The sequence below is a fragment of the Cibotium barometz genome, chromosome 52 (assembly GCF_041138505.1).
Source record: "Cibotium barometz isolate CiBa-2024 chromosome 52, ASM4113850v1, whole genome shotgun sequence".
Taxonomy (NCBI): Eukaryota; Viridiplantae; Streptophyta; class Polypodiopsida; order Cyatheales; family Cibotiaceae; genus Cibotium; species Cibotium barometz.
The window spans coordinates 13,744,611-13,766,976 of NC_141097.1; the positions used below are offsets into that span (position 1 = coordinate 13,744,611).

At 48.9% G+C, this 22,366-nt stretch overlaps 1 protein-coding gene across 2 annotated transcripts in view; it reads left to right on the top strand.

Annotated features, from left to right (window-relative positions):
- The window catches only part of LOC147608830 (HEAT repeat-containing protein), a 128,459-nt gene that overhangs the window by 41,966 nt on the left and 64,127 nt on the right, over nt 1-22,366 (top strand). Inside the window, exons 2-9 of one of the 2 annotated variants that reach the window (XM_086788234.1) lie at nt 3,446-3,601; nt 3,814-4,010; nt 4,309-4,413; nt 18,975-19,145; nt 19,240-19,752; nt 19,870-19,950; nt 20,053-20,181; nt 20,302-20,376. In XM_086788234.1, coding sequence (XP_086644360.1) covers nt 3,446-3,601; nt 3,814-4,010; nt 4,309-4,413; nt 18,975-19,145; nt 19,240-19,752; nt 19,870-19,950; nt 20,053-20,181; nt 20,302-20,376 — 1,427 coding nt within the window. The remainder of the gene's footprint in view (nt 1-3,445; nt 3,602-3,813; nt 4,011-4,308; nt 4,414-18,974; nt 19,146-19,239; nt 19,753-19,869; nt 19,951-20,052; nt 20,182-20,301; nt 20,377-22,366) is intronic. The other variant, XM_086788235.1, reaches the window with a different exon arrangement.

The following is a 22,366-nucleotide window of genomic DNA, read 5'->3' on the forward strand; positions in this document are numbered from 1 at the left end:
CAATCCACTTTAAGACTTCAAACTTTAAGAGATTTGAGAGAAAGAGAGAGAGAGAGAAACTGTACACCATATGGGGTCCCGAATTACCCACTAAAGGGCCCCCTATCCCGTTACCGGAATAGTATTTGCTTTATTTCTTTGAAGAGACTGACGGTGGATTGACGATAAGCCAAACACAAGATCTCGGAAGACCAAGAGTCGGGCTGAACTGTACGCGGCTGTAGAAGCACCAATGATGATCAATCTCAAGCCTATGCACTCTTCCCAATGGATGTAGGAAGGCTGCAAATTTGAGGCTGGGAGAAGGGGCTGATTGGGATTGTTCTAGACTACGTATGAATGCTGAGTTTTACATTCACCAAGTGGCTATAGCAAAACGATGTATATGAGGGTGCTGAAAACTGTAGGAATGCTGAAAATGCAAAGGGGACTGAAGGCTGAACGCTGTAGATGCTGCGTTTTACTGAAGGAAGGCTGAATTGCTCAAGCGTTGATGCTCCTATATGCTGATGAGGAAAACGCTGAAGGATGAGGTGCTGAATTCTGCGATCGCTTATGCTCCTTGTGCTGAAGGCTCCAAGCGTTAAGTGCTTCAAGGCTGATGATGATATGAATGAATGGAATGATGCAAAGCTCAACTATTTATATGATCTCTAGATGCTGATCGGTTGGCTGAAGGGCTAGCCGACTGCATCTGTCTTGAATGCCCAATAAATGCTGTAAATTATGGGAATAATACTAGATAAATTCTGATGAATGCTAGATGGTATTTGAAGGCTTCTGCCATGGTCTAAATGCAGTGGATGAATGCTATGCATTATGCAGAGTGCTTTCTAATGCAAACCCTAAGGCTTCTACTGACTCTACATGCATGAATGCATCTCTTCAAGTGGGTTAAGAGACTTGGACTGACTGACTGACTGTTAAGGCTGAGAATGACCTACACCCCTCTGTGTGAACAAGATGCTGATCTGAACTACTGGTAAACCCTTCCTCTACTCCTAGTTACTTGGCTGTGCCTTGCTAAGAAGACCCTCTCCAAGAAGTGCCCAGGCTGGTTGAAGCAGGTTGGCTGGTTTACTAATGCTACCATGACTTGCTAAAATATGCAATATATGTTGTTTACTAAAGCTTTAATAGTGCCGAGTGGATGGTAGGGTGGCTTAAGGCTTAAGGCTTATGCAATGGGTTAAATGCTTATGCAATGGTTCACATACAATGCAATAAATGCTTCTAATGCAAACTCTAAGGCTTCTACTGACTTCTATATGCATGAATGATTCTCTTGAAGTGGATTAAGGGACTTGACTGACTGATTGACACTCTATGGTTGAGGAAAGACCTATGTAGCTCATGCCTGACATGTCTCGGACTGGGGCTTACAATGGGGCCACGGCATACGACAAAATCATATCCTAAAGGGTCCTACTGTTGCACAATGATGCATTGATGATGAGCCATCTCGTCACCATGCACTACAGCGCAGAGTGCATGTGACATTCCCTCTTGCTTAGCTTGGCGGCAGGTTCATGGATTCCAAGAAGTTTGCCACAATTGTGGGTACTCCTGAAAGAACTCCTCGTCTAGCTAAATTGCTTCATGGGTACCTCGATCTCGGAACTTCGTGTAGAACTGACGGAGTCTTCGACCAGAACCATGCTTCCAATGATGAAGAAGGATCTGCTCTGGCTCAATGACTTATGCTTCATCAATCACGTTTGGTTGCTGTTCATCTGAAACATCAAAAACTTCTGGACCAACATATGGTTTTAGCCAAGAAATATGGAAAACATTATACAACACTTGGTAGGCAACTTTAACTTCATGGAGACATCACTTAGCTTCTTAACTATAGGAAAAGGTCCAAAACCAAGGAAAGAAAGCTTGGGACAACATTTGCTCACTTGTTTCGATCTCTTCTTCATGATATGCAAATAGACCTAATCCCCTTCCTTGAAGTGGACATCTCGTTAGACTTATTTGTCTGGTCAGGCTAAAAGGGGGGGCCAAACTGTATTGAGTACCAAACTCTACGGACTCAACATACTGATCTTTCATGCTATCTAAGTCTTTTCTAGAGATCTCGGGAATGGTAGACTCCTACATGGTTTGGATGTTGGTCTTTCTTCTAAGAGCATTTGCCCCACTGGGTTATGCTTACCAGGGATGTACTCGATCATTCCTCCAAATTGTTGGAAGATCTGACTTCATCTGACTTGTTGATCACTCCATTGTGCACTTGGCATCATTTGGAGGAGACCAGGTGTAAACCCATCCACCTCCAAATGATAGGGCGCTAAGGTATAGCTCATTTTGGTACCCAACTGGGGAGAGATGGCATCCTCTGAACTGCCCATGTCAAAAAGGACTACAAACTGGCGGTCCTTGGCATAGCCATAAGCTTGGATTAGGCTTTTCTGTGTGGCTATAGCCTCACCCTCTTGCATAGCATTAGGCACCACGGATGGCATGGGATGCATAGAAGGTCAGAGCTGAACCGCATTGGCGGTAGCAAGCGGTGCTGGAGGAGCGGGAGATGTTGCGGCAACTCTGGCAGAAGGCTACCATGCCCAATGGTATGACAGTAGGAACATCGGTTTTCTGACTGGTACTTCCTTTGCTCCTTTGGAGGAAGATAGCCTTTGGTGATGCCTACTTTAGCCTTTTCCTTGGGGGTTTTCTTAGGCTTGGATTCCTTACCTCTTGAACTAGAGCTAGAATTTTTGTCCGTCTTAGCGTCTTCAAAAGATGGAGTACCCTTCCCCGGCTGGGTTTTGGTACTAGACTGCGGTTGTGGCTGCCACGTGGCAGTTCGTACAGTGTACGGCCTGCTTTCTGGCCCACCTACATGGTGCATGCAATTCTGTCCATTCTCTGGTTGGCCTTAATCAGGCCATGCTGTGTAGCCCCTTTATTCAATCTCTTGTACGCCCACCATACACAACTGCAGCCGTACATATGTGCTGCTTTCCTGGAGTCCATGCATGATGCATATGAGACCTACCTGATGGCGACTTGCACACACACATAAGGGCTGATTTGAGGGTTTTCTTCTGCACTTAGGGTTTCTACATGCAAAAACTACTATGGAATGGCACACAATCTGCATACGCCCCGTATCCGCCTGCTTTTCCTCCCCCCCTTACCCTGCCAGATTAGACTAATCCTGAGGATTAGTATTAGGTATGTAACAACTCAATGCAAATTTCTCTTAGTGCTCTTCCATTTGACTCACATAACTTGCCAGCATTGATGTGCACTGTTTCTTATAAGTTGCCTGATTTTCTCCAGCAATTAAAAAGGATACTGCTACATTTGCAGTGCTCTCTTTCCAAGTATTTGTCCTCATCATATCTGATTAGAAGGGCTGTTTTAGAAGCATCAATATTGAGCATTTTTTTCCTACAAGGATTATTGTTTATCTTGTAAGCAATTTGTCTTGCAGTTGCCAATCCTCAAAGAGTGGTAGAAGAGCGAGATGCAGCAGAAGAGAGAGCAACGATTATGGAGTATGAACTGCGTTTAGCAAAAGAGGACGTCAAGAGGCTTCAGGAGAAGTTAGACATGCAAACAAACACCCCTCTAACACCGGACTCTGATGGTGATCTTTGTTTACTCCGTCTAAACTTGTAGTTGCTCGAGTCTTGGTCATTTCAATGCTCGTAAAGGGGTTTTTTTCTTTTTTTTTGGGGGGAGAGGGGGGGGATGTTGGTGGCTTTTTAGTCCAAAGATACCTCACTTATGAGTCTTTTCAGTTTCAACATAATGTATTCGAATCTTGTACTGTTGGTTAATCCTCCTGGTTATCTGCAGATGAAGGCACTAAGTCTACTGGCTTGGACAAGCAAGACCTTAGGACAGATGCTAAGGGTAAAGCCTGGAATACTCTGGGTCCTTTTCGAGATCCGCTTCGTGAAAGTGAAAGAAGGGCCTTGAATTGGGCAGTGAAGGAGTATCTTCTTGCAGCTGGATACAAGCTCACTGCAATGACTTTCTATGAAGAGGTGCAGGCATGTTATACATACTGAATGCACATCGATGGGCCCTTGCGTGAAGTGGTTATCACACCAGGCTGCCCAGAAGGGGGCGTGAGCTCAAACCCTGACACTTAAATATACGATGTAACCCACAAAAAAAAAACTGAAAGCACAATGTATCATGTAATTTTTTCCAAACATGATGCAAAATAGCAACCATTTTCCGGGGAAAAAAATAGCAACCATTTGAAAGGCATTCATAGATGGTTTATGCTTTATAAGTATTAGGAATGATCAAAGCAATATTGTGCTGATAAGAGGCATTTTGCAGGTTGACCAAGACCTTGATGCACCACAGACTGGACCTATGTACATTCCCGATGCGTTGCGTCGCTACTATCATCAATTTTTAGCAGCATGTCCGGAGGAAATTGAGGTAAAGCTGGGTTGCATCTATCCAATATGATAAAATTAGGGACTTCGCTTTTAGAGGAGAAGGATATAAGGGCATGTGTATGAGAGGGCTGTCTTTAGTAAAGATAGTCTTCTGGGAACTAATCCTTCTTCAAGCAGAGCTGTATGTGGCTGCTTCATTGTCTCTTCAAAAGCATTGTGTATGTTTTCTTTCTCCAATCAGATCTAAAAAGGATCTTAAAAGGTGTAGAGATAGACAATCATCCCAAGAGAATAAGATCTCATGTGATATTTTGCACTTGAAACCATCATCTAAAGTCAGTGAAGTCTGTTTTATGCCGATTGTGACAGCCCTATATTGTGGCTCCATATTTGCTGTGTGCCTTCCCTGTCTTGGTATTGGGAACCTTTGCAAGGTGAAGCAGATATGTCGCTAACTAGGGCTAGTCATTTTCTAGAGCAACCACTGATGAACTTCCAAAGAAGCTTAATTTGCAAAGCCACCTGGGTTAGTAGCAAGGACTGTAAGGGGAGAGCTTGCAAGCTCACTACCCAATCATAGCTCCCTTGAGAGGCTAGACCAATATTGATCCTGTTGTTTCTTGAACCTTAGTGTAACCAAACGGCTGGAGCCCACCTTCCAAATGTATGGCAGATCACAACTAAGGATTGATTTGGGTCCTGGTCCCTTTGTGTCTCCAGAACTCGGAGGTGGAAGGGCATCCTCAGAAGCATCACAATGAGAGGCAGAGGTAGACTCCTCCATAAGTAGAGTCAGATCCCTAGAATCAGCAACACATAAGTGATCTCTGTGTAAGGATCACACCTCACATGCAAAACACTCTCCTTTCTCTGCAAGCACTACAAAGAACATAGGCTCGGACTAAATAAACTCTGCTCAGGATCTCTGAAAAGATCACTACTCTCGGCAAGAAAGACTACTCTCCTGCAAAATCTGCGAACTCCAATTGTAGAAGAAAGTCTCCACAGGTATAGAATAGCTCTCGAAATCACCCTCATGTGGCTCGCTGAAGCTCCCGCCCCTCCCTGCTCGCGCTACCTGCACACCTGCGCCCCCCTCCCCCCCCGCCTACCTGCCTGCTCGCCCCCTCGCGCCCCCCCTTGCCCCCCCCCGCCTGCCCTCATTGCTGCGCCCCCCCTCCCTCGCTGTACTGCCCGCCGCCCCCCCTCTCCTTCGCGCCCCCCCCTTCCTTTTCGCGCCCTCCTCCCCTCTGCAGCGCCCCGACCCCCCCCCCCCCCCCCCTCCGCCAGCTCTTTCCCCCCCCCACCCCTCTTGCGCGCAGCTCCCGCCCCCCCCCCCCCCCCTAGGGCTACTCCTTCGCCGCCTCGCCCCCCCCTCCCTTTTCTTGCTGATTTCCGCCCCCAGGGGGGTTTTTCCTTTTTCTCCGGCCTTCATCTTCCGCCTCTCTGTGTGCAGCTCGGTTCTTGCAGGATCTCCGCTTTCGCCTCGCCTTCGCCATAGCTTCAGACTCTGATGGAGGCTCCTCCTGCCCCGCCTCTTTAGGGACTCCTCCGCAGCCCCCTCACCCGCCCCTGAGGACACCCCCATCAGGCTTTCTCTTTCGCCAGAAGAGGAAGCGAGCCTCACCGCAGAGGTGGAACGCCTCCAGGCTCATTCCACCATCTGCTGTATAGTCGGCACTCGCCCCAGCAGAGGGGAGATCCGGGATCTTCTCTAGGCCCGCCTTCCTGCAGATGTGGGCAAGATCCTGGACGTACAGCTACTGGGCCGTGGACATTACCAGATCGAGTTCGAGACCGCCCAGAGCGTGGCCAAGGTCCTAGCCATGAGTCCCCTTGACATCAGGGGTGCTCGGGCTTTCTTCAGACCTTGGCAGCATGGCTTTGATCCAGCAGCGGCCGAGCAGGGAGAGCGCCTTTTCCATGTTATAGTTTGCTTCCCTGGACTCCGCCGGGAGTATCTTCCGCTCCTCTCTAGGCTAGGAGCATTGGTGGGCTCGGTACTAGAGACTGGCCCCACAACAGCTTCAGTGGTGGCCAGAGCAGCTGGGCTACCTTCGGTCAGAGTTTTGGTGTCTGACATCTCCTCCCTTCCTAAGGTCATTCAGCTACCTAGGATAGGGGGGGGATGGATTGATCAAAGAGTGGAGTTCTCGCGGCTCCCGAACCAGTGCTTCATTTGCAGGCAGGTCGGTCATCTGGCCAAGGCCTGCCCTCGCAGGAGACCCCGACCCTCACCACAGCAACAGGCCCCTGATGGCCCGCGCCCACAGATGCGGCTCGGCAGGTAGCCTCCGGGACACCTGCTTAGGCCACAGAGACCTCGGAGTGGCAGCCCGGACAGGGGCGCCGTCGAGGGAGACAGCCACAGCAGCACGCCCAGAGACCGCTGCAGTAGCAGCCTCAGTCTCAGCATCACTGGGTTCCCGTGAGGAACAGCTTTGCTCCCCTCCAGGAGGAGACCCCTGCGACGACTAAGGACCAGGAGATGCCAGCACCCCCTCCTTCACTCTCCCCACCCAAGTCCCCTCCCACCGCCTCGCTTCCACCTTCGCCTCCTCCCGTCCCCGCTCTGGTTTCGGCAGCGGCTCCCTCTCCACCCCCCTCGCCCCCCCCTCCTCCCCCCCCCCCGCTCGCCTCACCTCCCCGGGAGGCCCTGGCAGTCCCCTGGCGTTCACTTGCAGTCTGGAGGGTGCTGAGCACCGACCTCGCTCGAGCACCACAGAGGAGACTTACCATGCCAATTCGGGCTTCACGGATATCATCTATCCGCAGTCGGCAGAGTCGCCTCGGCACTAGACAGCGCTCGGAGGCTTTTGATTACGCCTTCACACGGCTTTTTGGAGCAGAGGGCCCCCATGAGCCAGCACCCATCAGAGTTCATGTAGTGATTCCTCCGGCCCGCGGGGAGGAGGCACTTGATTCAGCGGTGGCCTTCTCGTTCCCTCTATGTGGCCCATGCGACCGGGAGTGGACTCTAGAGCTCGCTCTTAGCACTTTGAAGACTGAGGCAGTTGAGTTTTCTCATCATGTGAGCGATCTGGAGGTGACATATGTGATAGGCCGACTATGGGAGTTGGCTCATTTTTTCTTGGATCCCGGGAGTGTGGATGCCTCAGGGATTCGTCATTTGGTCGTTCGCATAGTGGCAGACTTAGCACGCGACCCTGGATATGTATGTATACACGAGGTTGCTCCTTCTGAGCGGGAGGCAGTCGCCATGGGACACAGCCACTGGCGCTTGATCCGTGATTCTTGCAGTACACCGGGTGGGCAGATTCGCAGCCGCTCGGATGGGGACTATTCTCCATCCAAGCCGCTTGCGAAGGCCCGCCGTACGGCTGAGACAGCATCCACCTCAGCAGGTCATCCATGAGGATCATCTCATGGAATGTACAGGGCCTTGGCGGAGCACATTATATACGCTATCGTGGTTGCTTGAGGCAGGAGCTTCAGAGATGCTTGGTTGGTGGCAGCATTGATATTTTGATGATGCAGGAGCACCACTTGGGTGAGAGCAGGATCCGGAGATATGGTTCGGGGATGCCTGGTAGATGGGACACCTTTTGGTCTGCAGGGTTTGGTCCTTTGGGTGGACAGGGAGGAGTATGCATGGTCATTGCAGATGTATGGCGGCAGGCCATTGTGGATCGAGGGATCATTGTGCCTGGTAGAGCATAGTATGTCATTCTGAGGATGCATGATGAGCTAGTGGGCGTGCTCAATGTCTATGCGCCCAACCATGCTAGTGCCAGAGCAGAGTTCTGGACCCAGGTTACGGATGCATTGCCAGAGGCCGCACATTGGTGTGTCGGGGGTGACTTCAACATGCTTGAAGACCCGGCTGATAGGGTGGGAGGCAGTCATGTTACAGTGCACGGCACGGAGCTTGGAGCTTGGGAGCGATTTTGTATGTCACTGAGGATCACTGATGCATGGCAGCATGGGGCCTTCTCCCGCTCTCAGGACAGTCTTAGTTTCTCTCGGTCGGATCGCCGACAGGGAGGCACTAATCTATCACGGATTGATCGCTTTTATGTGGGCGACTGGTTAGGGGAGCGAGGGGGCTCCGTTGGCATTCTCGCTGGCACCTCATTTTCAGATCATGCGCCAGTTATTTTGACGCTTGAGGAGAGGACACAGGAGCCCAGCTTGCAGTTGAGGATCCCAGAGAGGGTACTTACAGATCCTAGTCTCGCAGAGGACATTGAGAGGATCTGGCATGATAGTCAGTGCTCTGACCAGGATGCAGCAGGCCAGTGTGCCGAGGGACTCATGGAGCTTAGCTCTTTTCTGCACGCTGCAGCTTTGACACGGCTGGGAGAGATTCGCGAGCGGGAGCAGTGGCTGAGACGCAGCCTTGCTTCGCTTCAGCGCCTTCAGGAGCAGCAGCCTGCATGTGAGTGGGTGGCGTCCCAGCTGAGCCAGGCACGCCAGGAGGTTAGAGAGGCAGAGGAGCAGAGACATGAGTTTTACTATCGTCGCCAGGCCTCTCAGTGGACGCAACTTGGGGATAGAGTGACTGGGGAGTTTTTTGAGATTACTAGACCCCGCCATGCTCGAGCAGGAGTCCGTCAGCTTGGGAGGCCGGACGGGTCTGTAGCTACTGAGCCCGGGGAGATCAGAGCCATTGCCACTGGGTTCTATAGAGACCTGCTTGCTGCGGAGCCAGCCACTGAGGCTCGGGATGCTTGCAGACAGACGGTGTGGGCCGAGGTGCAGAGGAGGGTCACAGATCGTATGCGTACAGTCCTTGGTGCACCTCTTTCAGAGGTTGAGCTTGCTGAGGCCTTGAGGGTCCTGCCGCGCCATAGTTGCCCAGGGGAGGACAAGCTGACGCCTGCCTTTTTTATGCGCTATTGGGACCTTTTGGGACCAGGCCTCCGCAGGGGCTTTCAGTATGTTTTGGACACTGGGGTGATGCCACAGAGCTTTTCAGAGGGCTTGATCTTTCTCATCCCCAAGAAGGTCTTAGCAAAGGCCTTGAGTTTGAGGATCTAGCCCTTCCTGGGGGAGTTGATTCATGCTACCCAGACAGGATTCATCAAGGAGCGTAGTATCCTTGACAACATTTTCACCTTCTGGGAGGCGACGGCCCGAGCCAGATTTCTTGGTGAGGACCTGGTCGTGATGCTTCTCGATTTTGAGAAGGCATACGATAGAGTCGATTGGGTTTTCTTAGAGGGCACTATGCTTCGCTTGGGCTTTGAGCCAGGTTGGATTAGAGGGGTGGCGGCTCTGTATTCCACAGCTCATAGCTAGGTGTTGATTGCAGGAGGACGGGGGCCGAGTTTTGAGCTGACCAGATCAGTCCGCCAGGGGTGTCCCCTCGCCCCTTCTCTTTTTCTCTTCTTTGCGGAGGCTATGAGCATGTATTTGACGGCAGAGGAGGTTGGTTTGAGAGGACTCCAGCTCCCAGTTCGGGGGGAGGACCTGCTCGATGCTGAGTTTGCAGACGACACGTGCTTATTTTTGCATGGCCAGGAGGCCAATCTTCTTCGGGCAGAGCAGTCGCTCCAGGTTTTTAGTGCAGCTTCAGGAGCATTGATCAATTGGCGCAAGACAGTGGCCTTTTGGATCAGTAGCGCTCCCACTCCGGCATGGAGCCCGGACCCCGGCTTTAGATGGATTCCTCCTGGCACAGCAGTGCGGTATTTGGGATGCCAGATTGGACTAGATTTGTCACCTGAGCAGCAGATTGCCCCGCTTCTTCTGAGCATTTGGAAGAAGCTTTTGTATTGGAGTACAGCTCGACTATCCTTGGCCGGGAGGGTGGTGGTGGCAAATCAGGTGTTGTTAGCGACCATGTGGTACATTACGTCTTACTGGATCTTCTCAAGCTCTTGCATCAGCCAGGTACAGAGGCTGATCAGGAACTTTCTTTGGTCTGGGCGGGATGGTCAGCCAGCTCGGGCAAAGGTTGCATGGGCAGTTACATGCTTAGTTAGTACGAAAGGTACGATACGGTACGGTACGATAAAATACGGTACTAATTGGTACCTTAAAATTTTTTGAGGTACAGTACGATATTAGTACGTTTTTTTTAAAAAAATACTTCCTAAACTTAAAAATTGTAGACAAGAAGTTACAAAATAGTAGAACCATGAACATAATGTCATCATGCCATTAGAGTACAAAATTGCTACAAAAGGATAGGCCAAAAACTCATGGCATGGGCGACCGCCAACGTGCGTACATACATGATACAGTATACTACATACTACAATACATCATCGATGGGCTAGAAGGAGATAGATGCCCAATGCCTAGAGAGCTATAACATATCAAAAGTCTACATCATCACCAACATCTGCATGATCATCAACATGATCACTACTAGAGTGTCCATCAAGAGAGTTCTCTGAAGAGGACTCTTCGAAGGTGGACGAGACACTCTGGGGATCATTCTCGCTAAGTAGGTTGCCATCATCATCAAACAAGGGCTCTCTAGGCAGTGGGGTATCATCATGAGGGGGCAATGGAAGCTCACTATAGAGCTCCATGAAGATTGCCTCCTCCTCCTCATCAGGCAATATGATCGCTTGCCTAATATGGCAATGGCAAGTGCACACGCTCCTGACAAACAGCTTCCTATAGGCTGCAAAGGGCAATGAATGGCTCTCTAGAAGACTGAAATTGCTCCACGCAACAACAACAACAACAACAACAACAACACCACCACCACCAAAAAAAAACCGTACGATATCGTACGAATCCGTACGGTACCGTACCGTACAGCAGGTACGTACGATTTCAGTCGTACGACGTACGAAACTAACCCTGGGCAGTTATTACACTTCCGCTGGCTCAGGGAGGCTTGGGCATTATAGAACTAGTCGATCAGAGTAGAGCCTTATTGGGGAAGCTTATTGTTCGGGGGCTCCTTCCAGGCGGTGAGCCTTGGAAAGAGCTTCTCTTGCAGCGGCTGCAGGCTCGGGCTCCCCCAACAGGGGGCACTTGGGCACCAGAGATACGATGGATCTTCATAGAGATGAGGAGGACAGGCCTCAGTAGAGGATGGGAGGACAGATTTGCTTTGAGCATCTTGAGAGCTTGGGAGCTGCTGAGACCGGGGCTCTCTCAGCGACCTTCTTGTGTTGAGGAGCGGGCCAGACAGCCGCTCATCTGGAGCCCAGCGGTTTGCACAGAGCAGGGTCATATGCTGGGTTCTCGGCCTCGTCTAGCCTGGGGACCTTTGGCGGCAAGCCCAGCACGTAGCTTTGGAGACTGGCAGGCCTTCTGCAGTCTACCAGAGGAGATCCAGGTAGAGAGGCTGAGTCACTTCAGAGGGGGGTTGATTATGAGAGATGACATTCAGGAGGCACTCACAGAGGAGTGGTTCACGCCTATCGAGCTAGTGGCCCCACGGTGGATGGGAGCCTTTACACAGTTGGAGATCCTGATTGCTGTCAGAGCTTGCATTGAGGATGGCAGATGCCTCTACTATGAGATTCGGGATGAGGGCAGACTTCAGAGAGTGGAGGTGGAGTCGCCTTTGGTTGCAGAGTGCACCTTTCAGAGGATACGGGTAGTGGCCGCCGCTTCTCGGAAGTGGCATATTGACCCAGACCCTGCGGATGTGCTCCCGGATTGGCGCATATGGGCATATGCAGCGCGCCCCTTGGCCCGGTTACAGTGGGACCCTGGTGAGTACGAGTGGCACGATCCTTATGCATCCCTTGAGGCCACAGAGATTACCTTTTTTCAGTATACTGTTCGGTTGGGACGGCATATTTTGATGGCGAGGAGGATGGTCTCTCCAGCTGCAGCGGGGCACTGGCGGCTACAGGGACTCTCATAGGAGTTTCTGGAGGATTTTTGGGCCCGGCTCTGGGCTAGTCGACAGGCCCGCAGGATCTCGACTTTCCAGTGGCTGGTCGCCCACAGGGGCTCAGCAGTTGGCACCTGGCTTGTCTACAGCGGTCTTCCGGCGGCCTAAGTCCGATGCGGCCACCCTATGGAGACACAGAGACATTGCGTTTGGGACTGCCCTCAGGCGTAGCTGATTTGGCTGCGGATGCTGCGTATTCTGGCCCCCCTCTCTCCAGAGGGTACGTATACGTGGGGTGCCGCTGCTTGGTCGACTTCGTCAGGGCCTGCTATGGGCTTAGAGACGAAGCACGACAGCCAGGCCATCAGATTCATTAGGGGCCAGCCTCGCCTTGTTCCTTCACCGGATTTCTCGTCCGCCAGCTGGACACAGGAGAGGGATCTACGATGGGAGCTCCTCAGCAGCATCACCATCTGGTTCACCTGGAAGGCTCGGTGTTTCAGGGCCTTTGAGGGGAGACTGGAGCCACCAGCAGAGACTGTTCGGGGGATCTGGCAGGAGTTGATCCACACCTTGCGGGGACAGTACGACCGCATTCGGGGCGACTCGGATGAGGCGATCTTGCGATGCCAGGCCTTTCACACGACCTGGCGCAGCGGCTGCAACTTGTTGATGTGCTCCCGCATCGTCGATGACTTTGCAAGATTCATCACCTGCATGTGAACTTCCAAGGAGATCCTCTTCATGGGTGATACCTTGTTGTAGAGAGAAGCCAAATGCTGCCAAATTCCTCTGGCCAGCATCATATGCTTTATGTGATTGATCACCTGTGGTGTGCAATTGAGGAAGATGAATGAACGGACTTGGGCATTAACACGATCCCATAACTATGCTTGTGCCTCCCGTTCCTTCTGAATAGAGGGTAACTCCCCATCTTCCAACTCCGGCCGTAGAACCCCAACAACAATGAAATCAGCCAAGTCATAGGACTCCAAAAGTGATTCCATCATTACCTTCCATATGCCGTAGTTGTTCCCGTCCAATTGTCGGTCCACTGAGAATGTGGGGAGTGTCGGGATCTTCACGTGCTTCTCAACCATCTCAAGCAAATTTGTGATCTCAAGGGTTCACAAGGTCTTGTGAAGGGAGGGTGGGTGGGAAAAAAGAAGAAGAATAGGCTGCAAATAGAATGCAAGGTGGCTGTCCAATGGTGATGGTCACCTTCTACCCGATCTCCAAGTCCCGTACAGCCCAGACAGTCTCCAATCAGCACCTCAATCAGCAAACCCTCGACGTCCCACTGTTTCCAAGCTTCAAGCCACCTGGGGCTCTGATACCATGTCAGAATGCACAGCGGAACTGAAGACAACTGCTGTAGAGAGCAATACACATATGAAAGAGAGAGAGAAGCTTGTGTAACTGTGCTATATACACCAATAAAATCCCGGAATAATACATGGAAGAGAGTGGGGGTAAGTGGTCGTTTTATATGGCGCCTGGCTGCTGGTCGACCAGCGCAGAGTCAGCCGACAGCAACCCACGACTAGTAAATGCACAGTCGGCCAACAGAAGGGCAGTTGGCTAGCACTAAAATACAGTTGGGCATCACCAGATCAATTGGGCAGCACAGACACAGTCGGCCAGGCATCTGGGGGCAGCCGAGAGCCCACACACAGCTCCAGAAAAATAGGGAAAAAATACGGAGAGTGAGGAAAAATGGGAAGACACCAAATACGGGCGGGCACAGCCACAATAGAGTCCCTGACATAGTGTACAAACAGGAGATGACTGCTAACAGATTGATGATTCCATGAAGGAAGAAGAGGAGGGCTGGATGGCGGGAAAGCAGGAGGCAAAGGGCGCGCAGAAGGCAGGACGGAACAAGGCGTCAAATGGCACAAGGGTGTAGAAGGCAGAGACGGGGTGGAGGCGGGTGGTGAGCAGAGGGGCAGAGGGGGCGAAGGAGGGGATAGTTTGGCGGCGCACAGAGTTCGAAGGGAGAGGGGCGTATGGTTAGTGCAAGGAGGGGAGAGCTCCAGCTCGAGAGGGGGACTCCTTTCCTCATTCTTTGTTAAACTTTTTATACATTAGAGGGGATAAAAAATGTCTATTTTAGGCTTTTTATGCAAAAATATGGAATGTTTTGATACAAAAACATTTAAGTAGGTACCAAAGTGCTTGAAATACTTTATATTTGAATCAACAAAGCATAAAAACATTTTGATTCAACAAATTTGTTAGAAGTTCAGGCATAAGCCATGAGAGCTCAGACAATAAAGGGGAAATAACATTTAAAATGTGACAATGTCAAATGAATACACCTAATTTTTTACTTCAAAAGAAGGGAAAGAAACGGGTTTCAAATGTTAGAAACGTTTCCTACGTTTCACATTGTATGAAATGCGAATTTATGACAATGGGTACCTGGTTAGGAATGAGGGGACTTCGGGCCTATTCATAGGGAAAATCCTCTCCAGCTAAGACAAATCAGCTAGCCCTTTGCAAGCTCTGAAAAGGTGTGACTTAACATGTTCGTATTGGGCTAAAAAGGTGCCCAACCATAGGGTTGGTCTGCATACGCTCAGGCTGCTTACAACTAGTCTACACTGCCTCAAACCTGCTTATTTCTGCTCCATGCTGATTTGCTACTGGATTTTGCCCTAATGCAAGTGTCTCCTTGTAACGCGCGGAAGCTCTGGGTAGTCATCTTTCAGCCCTAAACACTCTTGAAGACCTCCTGATGCAAAAACGCACCATGATGCAAAAACGCAGGTAGAGAGAGAGTAGAGAGAGAGAGTGAGAAGTGCTGGAATTTCAGTATATACTATGTACAAAAAAGGTACAAATCTGTACAGCCATGGGCTGCCTTCATAAAAAGGTTCTTATCCCTAGAATCTGTCCCCTATGGGACCTCCTATGATCCAATCCCCTAGTGGGAGAGAATGACTAAAATGAGGAGCAAGGGGGCCCTTTTATAGGCCTTGGGATAAATGATGAACTGGCCGACTGCTGGTCGGCCAGTTACATGCTCATTAAAGCCCCCTTTAATTCAGCCGACTGCTTGTCCTTGTCACTGATGCGCCTGCTGCCCAATCCTCTCTGATGGCTTCAGCCGACAGCTCCTTTGGCAGCCCGCATCCCTTTTCTTGCAGCCGACAGCCTTCCGATCCATGCTATGGTCCAAACCCTGCTCCATGTCCATCTTCTATGAGTTCTTAGTCTTTATCTGCTTGCCTCTTCTGGATCTAGCCCTGGAAATGTCCATGGCATCAGTGATGCACATGACATCCCCCTCTGCTAAACTTGATGACGGGAATCCAACCTGCTCTTGGATGACTGTCATCATCCCAATCCTGTTCCGAAGTCCCTCTGTCATCTTCCATCCTTGGCAAACCTTTTTCTCTGAAAATCCGATCTGTTCTCCAAACCACTCTGTCTCTGATGAAGATCTATGCATCTGGTCTTCCTCTAGTCCACAATCCATTCCTGCCCTGACTCTGAACACCGTCTTGGTCTTCGTTCCTGGAACTGAGTCTGGCACTCTCACATCACCCTTGGAGGATCAACCTCCCTTGGGACCGTTCCCTTAGAACCCATCTGGCTCACGGAACTGCCATCCCCATCTGGCACTGTGGAACACCACCAACAAACCTCCTGGGAGTTCTTCCCGATCTGTGTTCCTGCCTTGGGCTTCGAATCCGTGTACTTTCCTGTACCTTGGACCTGTACACCATCATATGGGACTGAATCAGTGTTTAGCTTGGCTGAGCCTGATGCTCTGATACCAATGTAACGCGCGGAAGCTCTGGGTAGTCATCTTTCAGCCCTAAACACTCTTGAAGACCTCCTGATGCAAAAACGCACCATGATGCAAAAACGCAGGTAGAGAGAGAGTAGAGAGAGAGAGTGAGAAGTGCTGGAATTTCAGTATATACTATGTACAAAAAAGGTACAAATCTGTACAGCCATGGGCTGCCTTCATAAAAAGGTTCTTATCCCTAGAATCTGTCCCCTATGGGACCTCCTATGATCCAATCCCCTAGTGGGAGAGAATGACTAAAATGAGGAGCAAGAGGGCCCTTTTATAGGCCTTGGGATAAATGATGAACTGGCCGACTGCTGGTCGGCCAGTTACATGCTCATTAAAGCCCCCTTTAATTCAGCCGACTGCTTGTCCTTGTCACTGATGCGCCTGCTGCCCAATCCTCTCTGATGGCTTCAGCCGACAGCTCCTTTGGCAGCCCGCATCCCTTTTCTTGCAGCCGACAGCCTTCCGATCCATGCTATGGTCCAAACCCTGCTCCATGTCCATCTTCTATGAGTTCTTAGTCTTTATCTGCTTGCCTCTTCTGGATCTAGCCCTGGAAATGTCCATGGCATCAGTGATGCACATGACATCCCCCTCTGCTAAACTTGATGACGGGAATCCAACCTGCTCTTGGATGACTGTCATCATCCCAATCCTGTTCCGAAGTCCCTCTGTCATCTTCCATCCTTGGCAAACCTTTTTCTCTGAAAATCCGATCTGTTCTCCAAACCACTCTGTCTCTGATGAAGATCTATGCATCTGGTCTTCCTCTAGTCCACAATCCATTCCTGCCCTGACTCTGAACACCGTCTTGGTCTTCGTTCCTGGAACTGAGTCTGGCACTCTCACATCACCCTTGGAGGATCAACCTCCCTTGGGACCGTTCCCTTAGAACCCATCTGGCTCACGGAACTGCCATCCCCATCTGGCACTGTGGAACACCACCAACAAACCTCCTGGGAGTTCTTCCCGATCTGTGTTCCTGCCTTGGGCTTCGAATCCGTGTACTTTCCTGTACCTTGGACCTGTACACCATCATATGGGACTGAATCAGTGTTTAGCTTGGCTGAGCCTGATGCTCTGATACCAATGTAACGCGCGGAAGCTCTGGGTAGTCATCTTTCAGCCCTAAACACTCTTGAAGACCTCCTGATGCAAAAACGCACCATGATGCAAAAACGCAGGTAGAGAGAGAGTAGAGAGAGAGAGTGAGAAGTGCTGGAATTTCAGTATATACTATGTACAAAAAAGGTACAAATCTGTACAGCCATGGGCTGCCTTCATAAAAAGGTTCTTATCCCTAGAATCTGTCCCCTATGGGACCTCCTATGATCCAATCCCCTAGTGGGAGAGAATGACTAAAATGAGGAGCAAGGGGGCCCTTTTATAGGCCTTGGGATAAATGATGAACTGGCCGACTGCTGGTCGGCCAGTTACATGCTCATTAAAGCCCCCTTTAATTCAGCCGACTGCTTGTCCTTGTCACTGATGCGCCTGCTGCCCAATCCTCTCTGATGGCTTCAGCCGACAGCTCCTTTGGCAGCCCGCATCCCTTTTCTTGCAGCCGACAGCCTTCCGATCCATGCTATGGTCCAAACCCTGCTCCATGTCCATCTTCTATGAGTTCTTAGTCTTTATCTGCTTGCCTCTTCTGGATCTAGCCCTGGAAATGTCCATGGCATCAGTGATGCACATGACACTCCTATTTTGAATACAATGTCATGGCGTGGTCTTCGTGGCTCTTTGGTTCTTGGCTTGATCATTCTCAGCAGCCATGTGCCTCTGGGTGGTTGTAACCCTTCATAAACTTGCTTCTACATCTACCCAATGTGCAAATTCTAGCCAACACTTCTAGTCACTCATTCTGCTGTGACCCTTCTCATTCTGCTAGACCCTTGTTGCCATGAGTTGCACTGTTTCTTTGGTTGGCTTGGCACAGTATCTGAGGACTGATGCATGTGAATAGTGGCTCCCTTTAGATGAGGGATGGAGATCAATCCTTTATAGTGATTCAATCTACTCTCATTCTTTCAGATAGAGTAAAGTGAAATTTCTTTGAAGCATTGGAGACTTAGAAGATATTGATCCAGCAGAATTTCTCTTTCTAAAATGTCTTGTACGTGTGGAGAAAAGGCAAGATTGGGCGGCATGTCATTGGGCCAACTGTTATGTACATGAAGCTAACCATAGGGTTAGTTGGCCTAGTCTAGGGTTCAAAAGATTAGAAAAGAAGGCCGATTATAGTGGCCTAAGGTTATAAACACTTATTTTTTAATAATTCCATAAGTGACTGAATTTTATGGGAGATTACTATATAAGTGGGATGAGTGGATCTATTGTTATGTTATTGTCTTGAGGACAAAGATGGGTCTCTTCCTAGACCCGAGGACTCATCCACTCATAGATCTGTCCATCCATGATGGAGATAGCTTGCTGAGGGCCTTTGCTAGGCAAACCCTGGTGGTATGGGACACGAGGGTTGACAGGCATGAATTTGTGATGGACAGTAGCCTTAGCCCTATGCTGGGATTTCTGGTTGGGTGGTGAGCCTTAGCTTGCAAACCTGTATTTGGACTACTGACTTGTTTGTCTCGTGTTTAGGAGATCTTGGGAGGATTCTGTTGTGAGAAACTTGGTTTCCGTCACAAGAATCCCTTATACCAACTCAAATGAGGTACCTCAATGCCTTTTGCAGATTGGCTTACTTTCTGTAATGATGAAATTTGCATTGGCTGTATGTATTGTACTTGGTCACAAAAGAGGCATTATTTGCTCACAAATTAAATATGATGAATGCATCAGAAATCAATTGCATAACAAGGTTAGGATTACTTGAAATACAATGCAGCACAATCTAGTATCCTTGTGCAAACGCTTACTTAGTCTTATAGAGGTTTTTGTGTCTTGTTTGGCATATACCATTGTCTTGCTTTCATCTGATGTTTAGCTCAAGGGGTATATAGTATGAGCTTTCTGTATGCAAGTTTACTCAATAGGACCTGGCATTTCTTCCATGGTGCAGGAGAAGGCAATGTTGCATGTAGAGAAAGAAGTGCTTTTAAAAGACAAGGAGAAACTTGTTTTGGAAAAGGAGACCATTGCAAGGAGTAAAGATGCTCTCGAACAAGAGATTCTAATTCTGAAAAAGACTCTAGAAGCCAGTCTGAAGGATTCAAAAGACAAGGAAAAGAAGGTTTTTTGTTTTTGTTTTTGCTGCTTGATTTTGAGGTCAAATATATTAGATTATAAAAAATTTAAGAAATGGATACGGGGCACTTTCTATCCAGATAAGCGAATTGAAGGAGTCCATGGAACTAGCTTCAAAGGACTTCAATGGATGTAGGATGGAAATCACGTCACTTAAGCTTGAGTTGGAGAGCTTGAGGGCTAGCCGAGGACACGACAGCTTCTCCAAGGAGGATGTAACATCTTCAGTTCAAGAAAGGATGGATTCATACAGAGCAGAAGTCGAGTCTCTGAGATTGCAACTTGACTCCGCTAATAAGGCTAGTAGAGACAATCAACAACAAGGGGGTGAAGTTACTGGGATGTCTATGGCAAAAGATGTTGAGAAAGAATCCAAAGCAAGGAGCGATATGGAGTTGGACCACCCTCAAAGTGCTGCTATGATATCAGAGTCTCTGGGTGATGGAAAAGAAGAGGGCATTGATGAATTGTTGGAAAGTACTGATCATGTGATCCCGGTTGCCGAAACTGAGCACGAGGATATAAAGAATATAGCCTTTGAAAATTGTGTTGTTGAGTACAAAGAGGGCCAACATGTCGTGTCCAGAAGCTCGGTAAGAAAGGACCCAAAGTTGTATCAGAGAATCATCTTCTTGCTGGTTTACCTGTTTCTTTATAGAGCACTGTTGGAACAGCAAAACCTTATCCTTAAATGTTACTGGTGCTGTCAGAGACAGGAGGTGGAAACAGTGGAAGTCCTTGCAGACGCGTTGCCTAAGATAGTGCCGTATGTTCTCATCAACCATAGAGAGGTCAGTGATCTAACTTGAGGTTTTTATTGTGGAAATCACTTGATATATCTCAACGTTGAGAGGTTATTTACGATTAATACACTGCACCGGTCTTGAATACAGGAGCTTCTACCACTTATGATGTGTGCCATCGAGCGACATCCTGATTGTAGTGTCCGGGACTTGCTGACACATACTTTGTTCAATCTCATCAAAAGACCGGACGAAAATCAAAGAAGAATAATTATGGATGTAGACCCTTTTTCTTGCTTATTGCACTTAATTTTTCTGTGGTGGTTCGGACGTATAGGCAAGGCAGTTGCTCTGATAATGATAGACTGATTTTGTATTTACTTCATTTGAAATGTGTAGGCATGTGTGACTTTGTCTAGAAATATTGGTGAGGAGAGGACAGAACTTGAGCTACTACCACAGTGCTGGGAGCAGGTATGGAACTTTTACAAAAAAATGCATATAATAACGATGGTTTGAATATCTTATGAGTTTTCTGTGTGTAGCTATTTATTTAGTCCAGAATGCATATAATAATTTTCTATTTATCTATCTATCTATCTACATATGTATGTGTGTGTACGACAGTTGTATAATCTTAAGAGATTTTAATCCAGATGTCACAGTAGGCTTCTCAAATTTTAAATCAACCGAAGAATTTTGAACATTTTTAATAAGTATCGTTGCGGTTGAATCAAGTGACTCAACCTCAAGGGACAGTAATCGTTCAAATGCAAGACTTTGAGTAAAGGACTTGCAAATGATTACCAGAGTTTGATTAGCTTTGTCAAGGCAATTCATGTAGACATGATGTTGAAGCCATTCAAGCTCCTTAGAAAGCTTAGAATCATCAAATGTTATGCCTAACTTTGAGTGAAGGAAGGAAAGCATGTGTTGAACTTGCTCCAGAAGATTTTTTCCAAAGACTTCAAGAGAGGTGAAGGTTTGAATTCTAATAAGCTACCAATACCAGGGAACACGTAATTTGGTTCTCCAATGCTTTTGAAGGATTCATGGGAGGGTCCGCAGCTTCGTAGGCAAGATGGTAAGTAGTTGGACTCTTTAGCGGGAGGTCTTCCTGCTCGCCTCAGCCGATGCACAGCCGGTCCTTTACTAGTGAAATAATGGCCTCTCCCCTGCTCCTAGTGGGTCGAGAGAGAGGCACAACATCATCGACTGACCAGCAAGATCCTTACTAAAAAATGAGTCATGGGAGGAATAGGCATATGGTTTAAACCCTTAATGATGAAAGAAATTAGTGACAGTGGTATGGAGATAAAGAATCAGAATCTGAAGGTGGTTAGAAACGTTAGGTACGATATGTACGTCGTCTTAGGATACGACTACGGAATGTATTGATTAAGATAAGGTGCATTAAGTACACCACTATTTTTCGAGTAAACATATACAGTATGCTATATTCAAAACAATCATGCATAGATATTATGTATGGGCTGCATGGAAAAGCTTTTGGCTCTCTCAAGAATGTGTTCTATATCGGCAGAGCTTGAGCAGGAAGAGCCTAGGCAGCACTGGTCCTTGAAGTCAATGATCTTGGAAAGTGGGCCAAACCACTCATGGAACAGACGGTGAAACCTCCCATGGATCTCATAGTGTGACAAAGCAGAAGCCTTCATGTCTTAATCACAGTTCTTAAGCACTCTGTAGGAACCTTAATGCAAAATGCATGAGAGAAGAGAGAGAGATAGACTGGTTTTCAGTATATGTATTATGTGCATAGAAAAGATTACATGTATGCTTGGCCATAGGCTTTCTCAAAAGGGCTACTGACTACTTCTACTGCCTATACATGAGCCAACTCCAAGAGGGAGATAGATGATCTGATGTACAATGATGCCTAGCCTTATATAGGCCCTAGAAATGCAAGTCTGCCAGTATATATGCCCTTGGCCAGTTCTTGTCCATGTGTGCGCTCTTGTCGCACGTGTCGGAGCTAGGGATTTGCCAAGCACCGTGTGCAAGCCACGAATGGCTGCAAGCACACAACCAGGAAACCAGCAAGCTCAAAACAGGGAGCAATGGTGTGTCACTCACCGCTCAGACCGCCGTCGTGAAGGATTCTCGCGCCGCGATGAGGAAGGAGCCGCCGTCGCCTCCGCCGCTCTACTCGCCGCCGCCGTGCCGCCACGCAATGCTCGATCGCTACACACTCTCTCTCTCTCTCTCACACACACACACACGCTGGGGAAGGAGATGGAGAAGATGAAGCAAGAGCACTCCTTGTATTCAACACTCCGAGAATGAGAGGTTTTAGGTTACATTTGACTTTTATATGTGACCTGGCCGTTCACACATGGGCGCCCATACATGGCCGGCCGATCCTAACCCTTATACTGATGAAATTCGAGGTGCGCCTCTCATCGGCGATCACCCAATCCCCTTACCCTTTACATGTGGTGCCGAC